At 52.5% G+C, this 13,921-nt stretch overlaps 1 protein-coding gene and 1 long non-coding RNA gene across 4 annotated transcripts in view; both read left to right on the top strand.

The window, feature by feature from the left end:
- The window catches only part of LOC118366612 (amyloid-beta A4 protein-like), a 66,847-nt gene that overhangs the window by 46,983 nt on the left and 5,943 nt on the right, over positions 1-13,921 (top strand). For all 3 annotated transcript variants that reach the window (XM_052493285.1, XM_052493286.1, XM_052493284.1), the window contains 8 exons: positions 2,470-2,603; positions 2,767-2,841; positions 3,126-3,284; positions 12,868-12,996; positions 13,138-13,237; positions 13,388-13,455; positions 13,574-13,718; positions 13,857-13,910. In XM_052493285.1, the coding sequence (XP_052349245.1) occupies positions 2,470-2,603; positions 2,767-2,841; positions 3,126-3,284; positions 12,868-12,996; positions 13,138-13,237; positions 13,388-13,455; positions 13,574-13,718; positions 13,857-13,910 (864 nt within the window). The remainder of the gene's footprint in view (positions 1-2,469; positions 2,604-2,766; positions 2,842-3,125; positions 3,285-12,867; positions 12,997-13,137; positions 13,238-13,387; positions 13,456-13,573; positions 13,719-13,856; positions 13,911-13,921) is intronic.
- On the top strand, positions 1,125-1,858 carry LOC127915030 (uncharacterized). Its single transcript, XR_008089889.1, has 3 exons — positions 1,125-1,173; positions 1,344-1,557; positions 1,730-1,858. It is a non-coding gene; the product is annotated as an uncharacterized LOC127915030 (long non-coding RNA).

Here is a 13,921-nt window from a genome sequence, read left to right as displayed (position 1 = left end):
ACTGGTATATCACCTGTCTGTCTGTGTGGTTCACCTGTTTCTCTACCTGTTTGTCTGTCTGTGCGGTTGACCTGTCTCTCCACCTGTCTTCCAGGTTTACTTGTCTTTGTGTTGTTGACCTGTCTCTCTACCTGTCTGTCTGTGTGGTTGACCTGTCTCTCCACCTGTCTGCCAGGTCTACCTGTCTTTGTGTGGTTGACCTGTCTCTTTCTGTCTGTGTGATTGACCTGTCTCTCTACCTGTCTGCGTGGTTGACCTGTCTCTCTACCGGTCTGTCTTTCGGTCTGTGTGGTTGATCTGTCTGTCTATGTGGCTGACCTGTCTTTCTGTGTTGCCGACCTGTCTCTCTACCTACCTCTCTCTGTGTGGTTGACCTGTCTCTCTACCTGTCTGTGTGTGTGGTTGACCTGTCTCTACCTGTCTGTTTTTCTCTCTGTGTGGTTGACCTGTCTATCTACCTGTCTGTCTTTCTGTCTGGTTCACCTGTCTGTCTTTCTGTCTGTGTGGTTCACCTGTCTGCCAGGTCTACCTGTCTGTCTGTGTGGTTCACCTGACTGCCAGGTCTACCTGTCTGTCTGTGTGGTTGACCTGTCTCTCTCTACCTGACTGCCAGGTCTACCTGTCTGTCTGTGTGGTTGACCTGTCTCTCTCTACCTGACTGCCAGGTCTACCTGTCTGTCTGTGTGGTTGACCTGTCTCTCTACACCTGACTGCCAGGTCTACCTGTCTGTCTGTGTGGTTGACCTGTCTCTCTACACCTGACTGCCAGGTCTACCTGTCTGTCTGTGTGGTTGACCTGTCTCTCTACACCTGACTGCCAGGTCTACCTGTCTGTCTGTGTGGTTGACCTGTCTCTCTACACCTGACTGCCAGGTCTGTCTGTGTGGTTGACCTCTCTCTCTACCTGACTGCCAGGTCTGTCTGTGTGGTTGACCTGTCTCTCTACACCTGACTGCCAGGTCTGTCTGTGTGGTTGACCTGTCTCTCTACACCTGACTGCCAGGTCTGTCTGTGTGGTTGACCTGTCTCTCTACACCTGACTGCCAGGTCTGTCTGTGTGGTTGACCTGTCTCTCTACCTGACTGCCAGGTCTGTCTGTGTGGTTGACCTGTCTCTCTACCTGACTGCCAGGTCTGTCTGTGTGGTTGACCTGTCTCTCTACCTGACTGCCAGGTCTGTCTGTGTTTGACCTGTCTCTCTACCTGACTGCCAGGTCTGTCTGTGTGGTTGACCTGTCTCTCTCTACCTGACTGCCAGGTCTGTCTGTGTGGTTGACCTGTCTCTCTACCTGACTGCCAGGTCTGTCTGTGTGGTTGACCTGTCTCTCTACACCTGACTGCCAGGTCTGTCTGTGTGGTTGACCTGTCTCTCTACACCTGACTGCCAGGTCTGTCTGTGTGGTTGACCTGTCTCTCTACACCTGACTGCCAGGTCTGTCTGTGTGGTTGACCTGTCTCTCTACCTGACTGCCAGGTCTGTCTGTGTGGTTGACCTGTCTCTCTACCTGACTGCCAGGTCTGTCTGTGTGGTTGACCTGTCTCTCTACCTGACTGCCAGGTCTGTCTGTGTGTTTGACCTGTCTCTCTACCTGACTGCCAGGTCTGTCTGTGTGGTTGACCTGTCTCTCTCTACCTGACTGCCAGGTCTGTCTGTGTGGTTGACCTGTCTCTCTACCTGACTGCCAGGTCTGTCTGTGTGGTTGACCTGTCTCTCTACACCTGACTGCCAGGTCTGTCTGTGTGGTTGACCTGTCTCTCTACACCTGACTGCCAGGTCTGTCTGTGTGGTTGACCTGTCTCTCTACACCTGACTGCCAGGTCTGTCTGTGTGGTTGACCTGTCTCTCTACACCTGACTGCCAGGTCTGTCTGTGTGGTTGACCTGTCTCTCTACCTGACTGCCAGGTCTGTCTGTGTGGTTAACCTGTCTCTCTACCTGACTGCCAGGTCTGTCTTTGTGGTTGACCTGTCTCTCTACACCTGACTGCCAGGTCTACCTGTCTGTCTGTGTGGTTGACCTGTCTCTCTACACCTGACTGCCAGGTCTACCTGTCTGTCTGTGTGGTTGACCTGTCTCTCTACCTGACTGCCAGGTCTGTCTGTGTGGTTGACCTGTCTCTCTCTACCTGACTGCCAGGTCTGTCTGTGTGGTTGACCTGTCTCTCTCTACCTGACTGCCAGGTCTGTCTGTGTGGTTGACCTGTCTCTCTCTACCTGACTGCCAGGTCTGTCTGTGTGGTTGACCTGTCTCTCTCTACCTGACTGCCAGGTCTGTCTGTGTGGTTGACCTGTCTCTCTCTACCTGACTGCCAGGTCTGTCTGTGTGTTCAGACCTACTCTTAGTATAGTTTCAGATTACAGTGACAATAAGGTAGAAATGTGGGAGGAGGATTTGCCGCTGTTTTAACCTTTGAGTGATCAAACCGTTACCTTTGGACCCTTTTGTGGAAATCCCCTTCCTCCTCTCCCAGTGCCCACCACGGCCCCCTCCCCCCCTGGCGCGGTGGACCGTTACCTGGAGTCTCCCGGAGACGACAGCGAACACGCCAACTTCCAGCAGGCCAAGGAGAGTCTGGAGGCCAAGCACCGCGAGAGGATGTCTCAGGTCTGTGTGTATGAGAGTGAGAGAGAAAATTAGCCTGTGTGTTTGTGAAAGAGGGAGAACTTATTGGGGAGAGGGGTCCCTTCTCTGATGTGAACTATGGACAATAAGGGAGTTCACTACACTACCCACAAACCTCTGATGTGTGACTGACGTGTCTCGCCAGGTGATGAGAGAGTGGGAGGAAGCAGAGAGACAAGCCAAGAGTCTCCCTCGCGCTGACAAGAAGGCAGTCATCCAGGTACACTACCTTGTGCGTGCGTGTGTGCATGTGTGTGTGCATGTGTGTGTGCGTGCGTGCGTGCGTGCATGTGTGTGTGCATGTGTGTGTGCATGTGTGTGTGCGTGCGTGTGTGCATGTGTGTGTGCATGTGTGTGTGTGCGTGCGTGTGTGCGTGCGTGTGTGCATGTGTGTGTGCATGTGTGTGTGTGTGCGTGCGTGCGTGTGTGCATGTGTGTGTGCGTGCGTGCGTGCGTGCATGTGTGTGAGTGCATTCTAGTGTGTGTTAATTTTTTTGTATGCAGCACTTCCAGGAGAAGGTGGAGGCCCTGGAGCAGGAGGCAGCAGGAGAGAGGCAGCAGCTGGTGGAGACTCACATGGCCCGGGTGGAGGCCCTGCTCAACAGCCGCCGCCACATGGCCCTGGAGAACTACCTCGGCTCCCTGCAGGCCAACCCACCCAGGGTACATATACACAGTGCATTCGGGAGTGTTCAGACCCCTTGACTTCTTCCACATTTTGTTACATTACAGCCTTATTCTAAAATGGATTGAATAGTTTTTTCCCCCTCATCAATCTACACACAATACCACATAAGGACAAAGCAAAAACGGGTTTTTGGAAATTTTTGCAAATGTATAAAAAAAAAATCAGATTTACATAAGTATTCAGACCCTTTACTCAGTAAATTGTTAAAGCATCTTTGGCAGCCTTGGGTCTTCTTGGGTATGACGCAACAAGCTTGGCACACCTGTATTTGGGGAGTTTTTCTCCCATTCTTCTCTGCAGATCCTCTTGGATGGGAAGTGTCACTGCACAGCTATTTTCAAGTCTCTCCAGAGATGTTTGATCAGGTTCAAGTCTGTGCTCTGCCTGGGCCACTCAAGGACATTCAGAGACTTGTCCCGAAGCCACTCTTCCATTGTTTTGGCTGTGTGCTTAGGGTCGTTGTCCTGTTGGAAGGTGAACCTTCACCCCAGTCTGAGGTCCGGAGCGCTCTGGAGAAAGTTTTCATTAAGAATCTCTCTGTACTTTGCGCCGTTCATCTTTCCCTTGATCCTGACTAGTCTTCCAGTCCCTGATGCTGGAAAAACATCCCCACGGCATGATGCTGCCACCACGATGCCTCACTGTAGGGATGGTGCAAGGGTTCTTTCAGACGTGGCGCTTAGCATTATGGTGGAGAAATTACAAGATGATGTTATAATACTACCATTTATGCAATAGAACAGGGTTCCATTAGTACTCGCTTATCTGTGTCTGTGTGAACTGAGTGTGTGAACTGTGTGACCTTTGAGGCTCAATGCTGACAATTGATTTCTGAATGGTTTGGTGATAAAACCTACAGCATGCATTCCATAGAATGAGTTGGTGTTTATGTAATGTAAGGTACCAGAGAGAGATGGCTCAGGTATGGATAATGATGAGAGGAACCTTGTCTCGGGCCAAACTCTGGTTTCTGTACAATAAGAACAGTCTTCACGGCAAATGCTTTCTGGCTGGGGGATACTCCTTTCTCATATCTGTTGTTTGTCATGTAGACTAAGAGGTGTGTGTGTGTGTGTGTGTGTGTGTGTGTGTGTGTGTGTTGTGCTATAAAATATCTTTGTATTCTGTGTGTCAGGGCTTTCACACAAACAGTCAAGAGTGTTGGGTTGACCAGCCTCGTTATTGCAGAGCACTCACATCATTCACTTATTAATAAGTGATTAAATATTTAGTTTAAGTATAACTCTGACTTGTGTGATAAGGTTGTCTCTCCTCATTTGATAATATAGAAATAACCACCTCAGTATTCAGGCCAATGAGTTCAATCTTGGTTTCATCAAACCAGAGAATCTTGTTTCTCATAGTCAGAGTCCTTTAGGTGCCTTTCGGAAAACTCCAAGCTGGTTGTCATGTGCATTTTACTGAGGAGTGGCTTCTGCCAGGCCACTCTACCATAAAGACCTGATTTGTGGAGGGCTGCAGAGATGTTTCTCCTTCTGGAAGGTTCTCCCATCTCCACAGAGGAACTCTGGAGCTCTGTCAGAGTGCCCATTGGGTTCTTGGTCACCTCTCTGACCAAGGCCCTTCTCCCCTGATTGTTCAGTTTGGCCGGGCGGCCAGCCAATTATAGGAAGACTCTTGACTCGTGCTTCTACACCTGCATTGCTTGCTGTTTGGGGTTTTAGGCTGGGTTTCTGTACAGCACTTTGAGATATCAGCTGATGTACGAAGGGCTTTATAAATACATTTGATTTGATTTTCTTCTTCCATTTAAGAAGGATGGAGGTCACTGTGTTCTTGGAGACCTTCAAGTTTTTGGTACCCTTCCCCAGATCTGTGCCCCTTCACAATCCTGTCTCGGAGCTCTACGGACAATTCCTTCGACCTCATGGCTTGGTTTTTGCTCTGACATGCCCTGTCAACTTATATAGACAGCTGTGTGCCTTTCCAAATCATGTCCAATCAATTGAATTTACCACAGGTGGACTCCAATGAAGTTGTAGAAACATTTCAAGAAAGATCAATGGAAACAGGATGCACCTGAGCACAATTTCGAGTCTCATATTAAAGGGTCTGAATACTTATGTAAATAAGGTATTTCAGTTTCTTATTTTTAATACATTTAAAATAACTGTTTTCGCTTTGTCATTATGGGGTATTACGTGTAGATTGATGAGAAGAAAGAAAAATATTTAATCCATTTTAGAATAAGGCTGTAACGTAATACAATTTGGAAAAAGTCAACAAGTCGGAATACTTTCCCAATGCACTGTACACCAGTGGAGGCTGCTGAGGGGAGGACGGCTCTTAGTAACAGCTGGAATGGAGCGAATGGAATCAATTTGATGTATTTGATACAATTCCACTTGTTCTGCTCCAGTCATTACCGCGAGCCTGTCCTCCCCAATTAAGGTGCAATCAACCTGCTGTGATCGATACACCCTCTCACCATGCATAATGCACATATTACACTCAGTACACACTGTACACCAGGTGTGCCCTACCTTCTTTGACGTCAGATCTACTTTTTCATTTGCCAGTCTGATGAGATCTACCAGTCTCTAAATCTAAACCAACCAACAACATCTATGAAACGCAGCACACCACTGAGTATTGACCTGCTGCTATGAATCCTATTTGATACCCAAATATAATGTGGACCAATAACACAGTTTCCACACAAGTGCAACCAATTTCATTTCCTGCCTTTGTGTGACTTTTGGCATTGGGTTGAGGCAAGTAGTTTTTTATAGTTAGGGCTGCAGCGTGTTGCCAGTCTCATGCAGGACACAAGGTGGTCATCATTCATAGTAGATCTGTACTTGGACTTTATTATCTTCATGTGAGAAAATGCAGACTCACAGAGGTAGGTTGACCCAAAAAAGGGCTGATCAGTTGAGAGCACATCTTGTTATGTTGGGATACTTCTCCTCTGCAGTAGCTCCCAGAACTCTTCCTTCATCTCAGTGGTTGCCCTGGATTTCAGCTGAATGTCATTTTGAAGGGTGACATTTTCAGTTTCTCATATAGTTGTGTCCAACTGAAAAAGTGATCCCATTTTGGAGGCAATGACTTCCACATTTATGTCTGTGCCAAACGGAAAGCACTTATAAGTGGCAATAGGCTCAAGTGATGCAGTCAGTGAAATGACTGTCGTACTCAGATGAGGTGCTCTGGACTTGCTCCACGTAGCGTCCACTGTCAGGCTGTGCTGTATCCTTGCCCTGACGTTCAGGTTCTGAATGCAGGTCTTTACGTTGCAGCTTTCTCGTGACCACTTGTAGTTTGCATTTAAAAGTGTTCACAGAGCTGATCATGTCCATTACATGTTTGCCTTTCCCTTGCAGCTCTACATTTTAATTCATTAAACATGTAAGTTATGTCAGTGAGAAAAGCTCAATCCAGGAGCCACTGTGTGTCCTCGAGCTGTGCATATTCTGCATGTTTGGGGACCTTGAGAAACTCCTTGATTTCAGGCAACAACTCACTGAATCAACCTAAAAATGTACCTTGGCTCAGCCACCGCACATCCGTGTGCAGCAGCAGGTCTGTGTGCTCCTCTTCAGTCTCTTCTAAGTGAGCGTGAAATAGCCTCTGCTGTAGGCTTCTTGCTCGAATAGAACACACAATCTTCATGGTAACATCCATCACCTCTTTCATGTTTAACATCTTCCCGCACAAAGCTTACTGATGAATTATGCAGTGATAACTAAGAAAGTCCGGGAAAGAATCATCATGTTTGCACAATGCAACAAACCCACTGATGCGGCCTACTATAGCAGGTGGCCCATTGGTAGTAATGGAAACAAGCTTACAAAAGGGCAGTTGGAATTTGATAGCAAACTCCATAAAAGCTTGAAAGATGTCTAACTCCCTTGTATGTCCTTTCAGTGGCAAAATGGCGAGTAGTTCCTCATTTGTACTCATGTTGTCAAATAAACTCAGCAAAAAAAGAAACTTCCCTTTTTCAGGACCCTGTCTTTCACAGATAATTTGTAAAAATCCTGTGGAATAAATTGCAATGTCCATACTGTGAGACGCCTAAGACAGCGCTACAGGGAGACAGGACGGACCGCTGATCGTCCTCGCAGTGGCAGACCACGTGTAACAACACTTGCACAGGATCGGTACATCTGAACATCCCCTGCGGGACAGGTACAGGATGGCAACAACAACTACCCGAGTTACACCAGGAACGCTCCATCAGTGCTCAGACTGTCCGCAATAGGCTGAGAGAGGCTGGACTGAGGTCTTGTAGGCCTGTTGTAAGGAAGGTCCTCACCAGACATCTCTGGCAACAACGTCGCCTATGGGCACAAACACTCCGTCACTGGACCAGACAGGACTGGCAAAAAGTGCTCTTCACTGCCGAGTTGCGGCTTTCTACCATTATCTGTGGATTGGTCAAACTGGAGGGAATAACACTCGCAGTTGTCAGTATCCTTCTTCAGTTGATCCTCAAGGTTCTCTGCTATTCCCTCACATCTTCTTGTCTGAATGTAATTGATGGCAGCCATAATTTCAGCCTTATTCATAAAATCCCCAAACAGTGAGTCTGCAGCCTCAATAAATGCTTCCTTGATCATCTCCCCATCTTTCAACAACTTTTTATGCTTCGCAATAACACTGGTCTGAGGGCACTACTCACACGACAAGAGGCTATGGTTGCCGCCTCCCTTTGGTCACAGGCCTTGTGAAAGTTGACTGCTGCGCTGCCCTTTGGTCACAGGCCTTGTGAAAGTTGACTGCTGCGCTGCCAGTTGGTCACAGGCCTTGTGAAAGTTGACTGCTGCGCCTCCCTTTGGTCACAGGCCTTGTGAAAGTTGACTGCTGCGCTGCCAGTTGGTCACAGGCCTTGTGAAAGTTGACTGCTGCGCTGCCAGTTGGTCACAGGCCTTGTGAAAGTTGACTGCTGCGCTGCCAGTTGGTCACAGGCCTTGTGAAAGTTGACTGCTGCGCTGCCCTTTGGTCACAGGCCTTGTGAAAGTTGACTGCTGCGCTGCCAGTTGGTCACAGGCCTTGTGAAAGTTGACTGCTGCGCTGCCAGTTGGTCACAGGCCTTGTGAAAGTTGACTGCTGCGCTGCCAGTTGGTCACAGGCCTTGTGAAAGTTGACTGCTGCGCTGCCCTTTGGTCACAGGCCTTATGAAAGTTGACTGCTGCGCTGCCCTTTGGTCACAGGCCTTGTGAAAGTTGACTGCTGCGCTGCCAGTTGGTTGTTTTGTTCTTGTTCCTTTCTTCTTTGTAAGTCAGTCTTTGCTGGAAAATCTCTTTCCTGGGTTTTGTGTGGTTTAAAACGTTGTTCTATGTTACCTTTCTTTGGGATAGCGATGCTATTATGGTAGATGAAGCACACACTTTTTGTGTCTCTGTCTCTGTCCCTCACCCCCCGTCTCTGTCCCTCACCCCTGTCTCTGTCCCTCACCCCCTGTCTCTGTCCCTCACCCCCTGTCTCTGTCCATCACCCCCTGTCTCTGTCCATCACCCCCTGTCTGTGTCCCTCATCTCTCTGTCCCCCTGTCTCTGTCCCTCATCTCTCTGTCCCCCCTGTCTCTGTCCCCATGTCTCTGTCCCTCACCCCCTGTCTCTGTCCCTCACCCCCTGTCTCTGTCCCTCATCCCCTGTCTCTGTCCCTCACCCCCTGTCTCTGTCCCTCACCCCCTGTCTCTGTCCCTCCCCCCCTGTCTCTGTCCCTCACCCCCCCCTGTCTCTGTCCCTCACCCCCATGTCTCTGTCCCTCACCCCCTGTCTCTGTCCTCACCCCCTGTCTCTGTCCCCCCTGTCTCTGTCCCTCATCCCCCTGTCTCTGTCCCTCACCCCCTGTCTCTGTCTCCCCCCACCCCCTGTCTCTGTCCCTCACCCCCTGTCTCTGTCCCTCACCCCCTGTCTCTGTCCCTCACCCCCTGTCTGTGTCCCTCATCTCTCTGTCCCCTGTCTCTGTCCCTCATCTCTGTCCCCCTGTCTCTGTCCCTCATCTCTCTTTCCCCATGTCTCTGTCCCTCACCCCCTGTCTCTGTCCCTCACCCCCTGTCTCTGTCCCTCATCCCCCTGTCTCTGTCCCTCACCCCCTGTCTCTGTCCCTCACCCCCTGTCTCTGTCCCTCACCCCCTGTCTCTGTCCCTCACCCCCTGTCTCTGTCCCCCTCACCCCTGTCTCTGTCCCCCTGTCTCTGTCCCTCATCCCCCTGTCTCTGTCCCTCATCCCCTGTCTCTGTCCCTCTGTCCCCCTGTCTCTGTCCCTCACCCCCTGTCTCTGTCCCTCACCCCCTGTCTCTGTCCCTCACCCCCTGTCTCTGTCCCTCACCCCCTGTCTCTGTCCCTCATCCCCCTGTCTCTGTCCCCCTGTCTCTGTCCCTCACCCCCCTGTCTCTGTCCCTCACCCCCTGTCTCTGTCCCTCACCCCCCTGTCTCTGTCCCTGATCCCCCTGTCTCTGTCCCTCACCCCCTGTCCCTGTCCCTCACCCCCTGTCTCTGTCCCTCACCCCCTGTCTCTGTCCCTCACCCCCCCTGTCTCTGTCCCTCACCCCCTGTCTCTGTCCCTCACCCCCTGTCTCTGTCCCTCACCCCCTGTCTCTGTCCCTCACCCCCTGTCTCTGTCCTGTCCCTCACCCTCCTGTCTCTGTCCCTCAACCCCTGTCTCTGTCCCTCACCCCCTGTCTCTGTGTCCCGTCTCTCTCTCTCTTTGTCCCATCCCCTGTCTCTGTGTCCTGTCTCTCTCTCTCTTTATCCCATCCCACCTGTCTCTGTCCCATCCCCCTGTCTCTGTCCCTCACCCCCTGTCTCTGTCCTCATCCCCCTGTCTCTGTCCCTCATCCCCCTGTCTCTGTCCCCCTGTCTCTGTCCCTCACCCGCCTGTCTCTGTCCCTCATCCCCCTGTCTCTGTCCCCCTGTCTCTGTGTCCCATCCCCCCCTGTCTCTGTGTCCCATCCCCCCTGTCTCTGTGTCCCATCCCCCCTGTCTCTGTGTCCCGTCTCTCTCTCTCTTTGTCCCATCCCCCCCGTCTCTGTGTCCCATCCCCCTTCTCTCTCTCTCTGTGTCCCATCCCCCGTCTCTCTCTCTGTGTCCCACCCCCCGTCTCTGTGTCCCATCCCCACCGTCTCTCTCTCTCTGTGTCCCATCCCCCGTCTCTCTCTCTGTGTCCCATCCCCCCGTCTCTCTCTGTGTCCCATCCCCCGTCTCTCTCTGTGTCCCATCCCCACCGACTCTCTCTCTCTGTGTCCCATCCCCCGTCTCTCTCTCTCTCTGTCCCATCCCCCCGTCTCTCTCTCTCTCTGTGTCCCATCCCCCCTCTCTCTCTGTCCCATCCCCTCTCTCTCTCTGTGTCCCATCCCCCCGTCTCTCTCTGTGTCCCATCCCCCCGTCTCTCTCTCTCTGTGTCCCATCCCCCGTCTCTCTCTCTCTGTGTCCCATCCCCCCGTCTCTCTCACTCTGTGTCCCATCCCCCCGACTCTCTCTCTCTGTGTCCCATCCCCCATCTCTCTCTCTCTGTGTCCCATCCCCCCGTCTCTCTCTCTCTGTGTCCCATCCCCCCGTCTCTCTCTCTCTGTGTCCCATCCCCCATCTCTCTCTCTCTGTGTCCCATCCCCCCGTCTCTCTCTCTCTGTGTCCCATCCCCCCGTCTCTCTCTCTCTGTGTCCCATCCCCCCGTCTCTCTCTCTCTGTGTCCCATCCCCCGTCTCTCTCTTATCCCCCCCGTCTCTCTCTCTCTGTGTCCCATCCCCCCCGACTCTCTCTCTCTGTGTCCCATCCCCGTCTCTCTCTCTCTGTGTCCCATCCCCCCGTCTCTCTCTCTCTCTGTGTCCCATCCCCCCCTCTCTCTCTGTGTCCCATCCCCACCGACTCTCTGTGTCCCATCCCCCGTCTCTCTCTCTGTGTCCCATCCCCCGACTCTCTCTGTGTCCCTCTCTCTCTCTCTGTGTCCCATCCCCCGTCTCTCTCTCTCTGTGTCCCATCCCCCCGTCTCTCTCTCTCTGTGTCCCATCCCCCCGTCTCTCTCTCTCTCTGTGTCCCATCCCCCGTCTCTCTCTCTCTGTGTCCCATCCCCCCCCCGTCCCATCTCTCTCTCTCTGTGTCCCATCCCCCGTCTCTCTCTCTCTCTGTGTCCCATCCCCCCCGTCTCTCTCTCTCTGTGTCCCATCCCCCCGCCTCTCTCTCTCTGTGTCCCATCCCCCCCGTCTCTCTCTCTCTTTGTGTCCCATCCCCCGTCTCTCTCTCTCTTTGTGTCCCATCCCCCCGTCTCTCTCTGTGTCCCATCCCTCCGTCTCTCTCTCTGTGTCCCATCCCCATCCCCCGTCTCTCTCTCTCTGTGTCCCATCCCCCCCCCGTCTCTCTCTCTCTGTGTCCCATCCCCCGTCCCTCTCTCTCTCTCTCTCTCTGTGTCCCATCCCCCCGTCTCTCTCTCTCTCTGTGTCCCATCCCCACCGTCTCTCTCTCTCTCTGTGTCCCATCCCCACCGTCCCTCCCCCGACTCTCTCTCTCTGTGTCCCATCCCCCCGTCTCTCTCTCTCTGTGTCCCATCCCCCCGTCTCTCTCTCTCTGTGTCCCATCCCCCCGACTCTCTCTCTCTGTGTCCCATCCCCCCGTCTCTCTCTCTCTGTGTCCCATCTCTGTGTCCCATCCCCCGTCTCTCTCTCTGTGTCCCATCCCCACCGACTCTCTCTCTCTCTGTGTCCCATCCCCCCGTCTCTCTCTCTCTCTGTGTCCCATCCCCACCGACTCTCTCTCTCTGTGTCCCATCCCCCCATCTCTCTCTCTCTGTGTCCCATCCCCCCGTCTCTCTCTCTCTGTGTCCCATCCCCACCGACTCTCTCTCTCTGTGTCCCATCCCCGTCTCTCTCTCTCTCTGTGTCCCATCCCCCCGTCTCTCTCTCTCTGTGTCCCATCCCCCGTCTCTCTCTCTCTGTGTCCCATCCCCACCGACTCTCTCTCTCTGTGTCCCATCCCCCCGTCTCTCTCTCTCTGTGTCCCATCCCCCGTCTCTCTCTCTCTGTGTCCCATCCCCACCGACTCTCTCTCTCTGTGTCCCATCCCCCCGTCTCTCTCTGTGTCCCATCCCCCGTCTCTCTCTCTCTGTGTCCCATCCCCACCGACTCTCTCTCTCTGTGTCCCATCCCCCGTCTCTCTCTCTCTGTGTCCCATCCCCCCGACTCTCTCTCTCTGTGTCCCATCCCCCCGACTCTCTCTCTCTGTGTCCCATCCCCCCGTCTCTCTCTCTCTGTGTCCCATCCCCCATCTCTCTCTCTCTGTGTCCCATCCCCCGTCTCTCTCTCTCTCTTTGTGTCTCATCCCCGTCCCATCCCCCGTCTCTCTCTCTCTCTCTGTGTCCCATCCCCCCCCGTCCCATCTCTCTCTCTCTCTGTGTCCCATCCCCCCGTCTCTCTCTCTCTGTGTCCCATCCCCCCGTCTCTCTCTCTCTGTGTCCCATCCCCCCGTCTCTCTCTCTCTGTGTCCCATCCCCCCGTCTCTCTCTCTCTGTGTCCCATCCCCACCGACTCTCTCTCTCTGTGTCCCATCCCGCTGTCCCTCTGTACCTCATTCCCTTGTCTCTCTCTGTCTCTCAGCCTCGTCAGGTGCTTGGCCTGTTGAAGAAGTATGTCCGTGCAGAACAGAAGGACAGACAACACACCCTGAAACACTACGAGCACGTCCGCATGGTGGACCCCAAAAAGGCTGCTCAGATCCGACCCCAGGTACCCCAACCACTATAATACACTACGCACAAACCCCTAGGCTCACCGTTCAACCACCCTACACTACCCACAAGCCCCTACAGCCACTCTGTGTCCTGTGTAACTCCTTTGACCTCTGAACTTTGCCCTTCTGGCCTCTAGGTGATGACCCACCTGCGTGTGATTGACGAGAGGATGAACCAATCCCTGGGGCTGCTCTACAAGGTGCCCAGCGTGACCAATGAAATCCAAGACCAAGTTTGTGAGTGTCGCCCTACACCTTCCCATATACTGCCGTGTCATGATATTATTCAGTCTATACACTGTCGTGCTGGGCTGTGTTATTACTGAGATATTGTACAGATTATGCTTTTTCCTTTCTGCCTCTCTCTCTCTCTCTGTCTGTGTGTAGCTGTCCTGATGCAGAGGGTTCAGTCAGAGCTGTCTCAGCAAGTCTCATCTCTGCAGAGCGATGGGAGGGTGAGTTTCACACATACACAGGCACGCACACTCTTGCTCATAAAAATAGTACAATCTCTCCTATCTCACAAACCCACACACAGATAGAAAGTCAGTAATGTGTATCCTGTGTTTGTAGAGTGATGGCAGGGTGAGCTATGGAAACGATGCCCTGATGCCTGACCAGGCTTACAGCTCTGCCCCTCTGGACCCTGGCATGGGCCTGGATCGACTGGGCTTCATCCACCCAGAGAGCTTCAATCAGCCCAACACTGACAACCACGGTAACACACACACACACAACACACACTCTCACAACCAGCCTTAACACACAGCCTAACGAAACCACAGCAATACACATGCATTATCCATTAAATTGGTCTAAAGCTTTTAGTCCGTGAGTGTTTCCTCTGTTAAAACAGTTGATCCTGTTGATGCTCGTCCAGTCCCAGATAGAGGTCTGCCCACTCGGCCTGGTAAGTGTGTA

Source organism: Oncorhynchus keta, chromosome 34 (assembly GCF_023373465.1).
Source record: "Oncorhynchus keta strain PuntledgeMale-10-30-2019 chromosome 34, Oket_V2, whole genome shotgun sequence".
Taxonomy (NCBI): Eukaryota; Metazoa; Chordata; class Actinopteri; order Salmoniformes; family Salmonidae; genus Oncorhynchus; species Oncorhynchus keta.
This window is presented reverse-complemented; position numbering and strand designations above follow the sequence as displayed.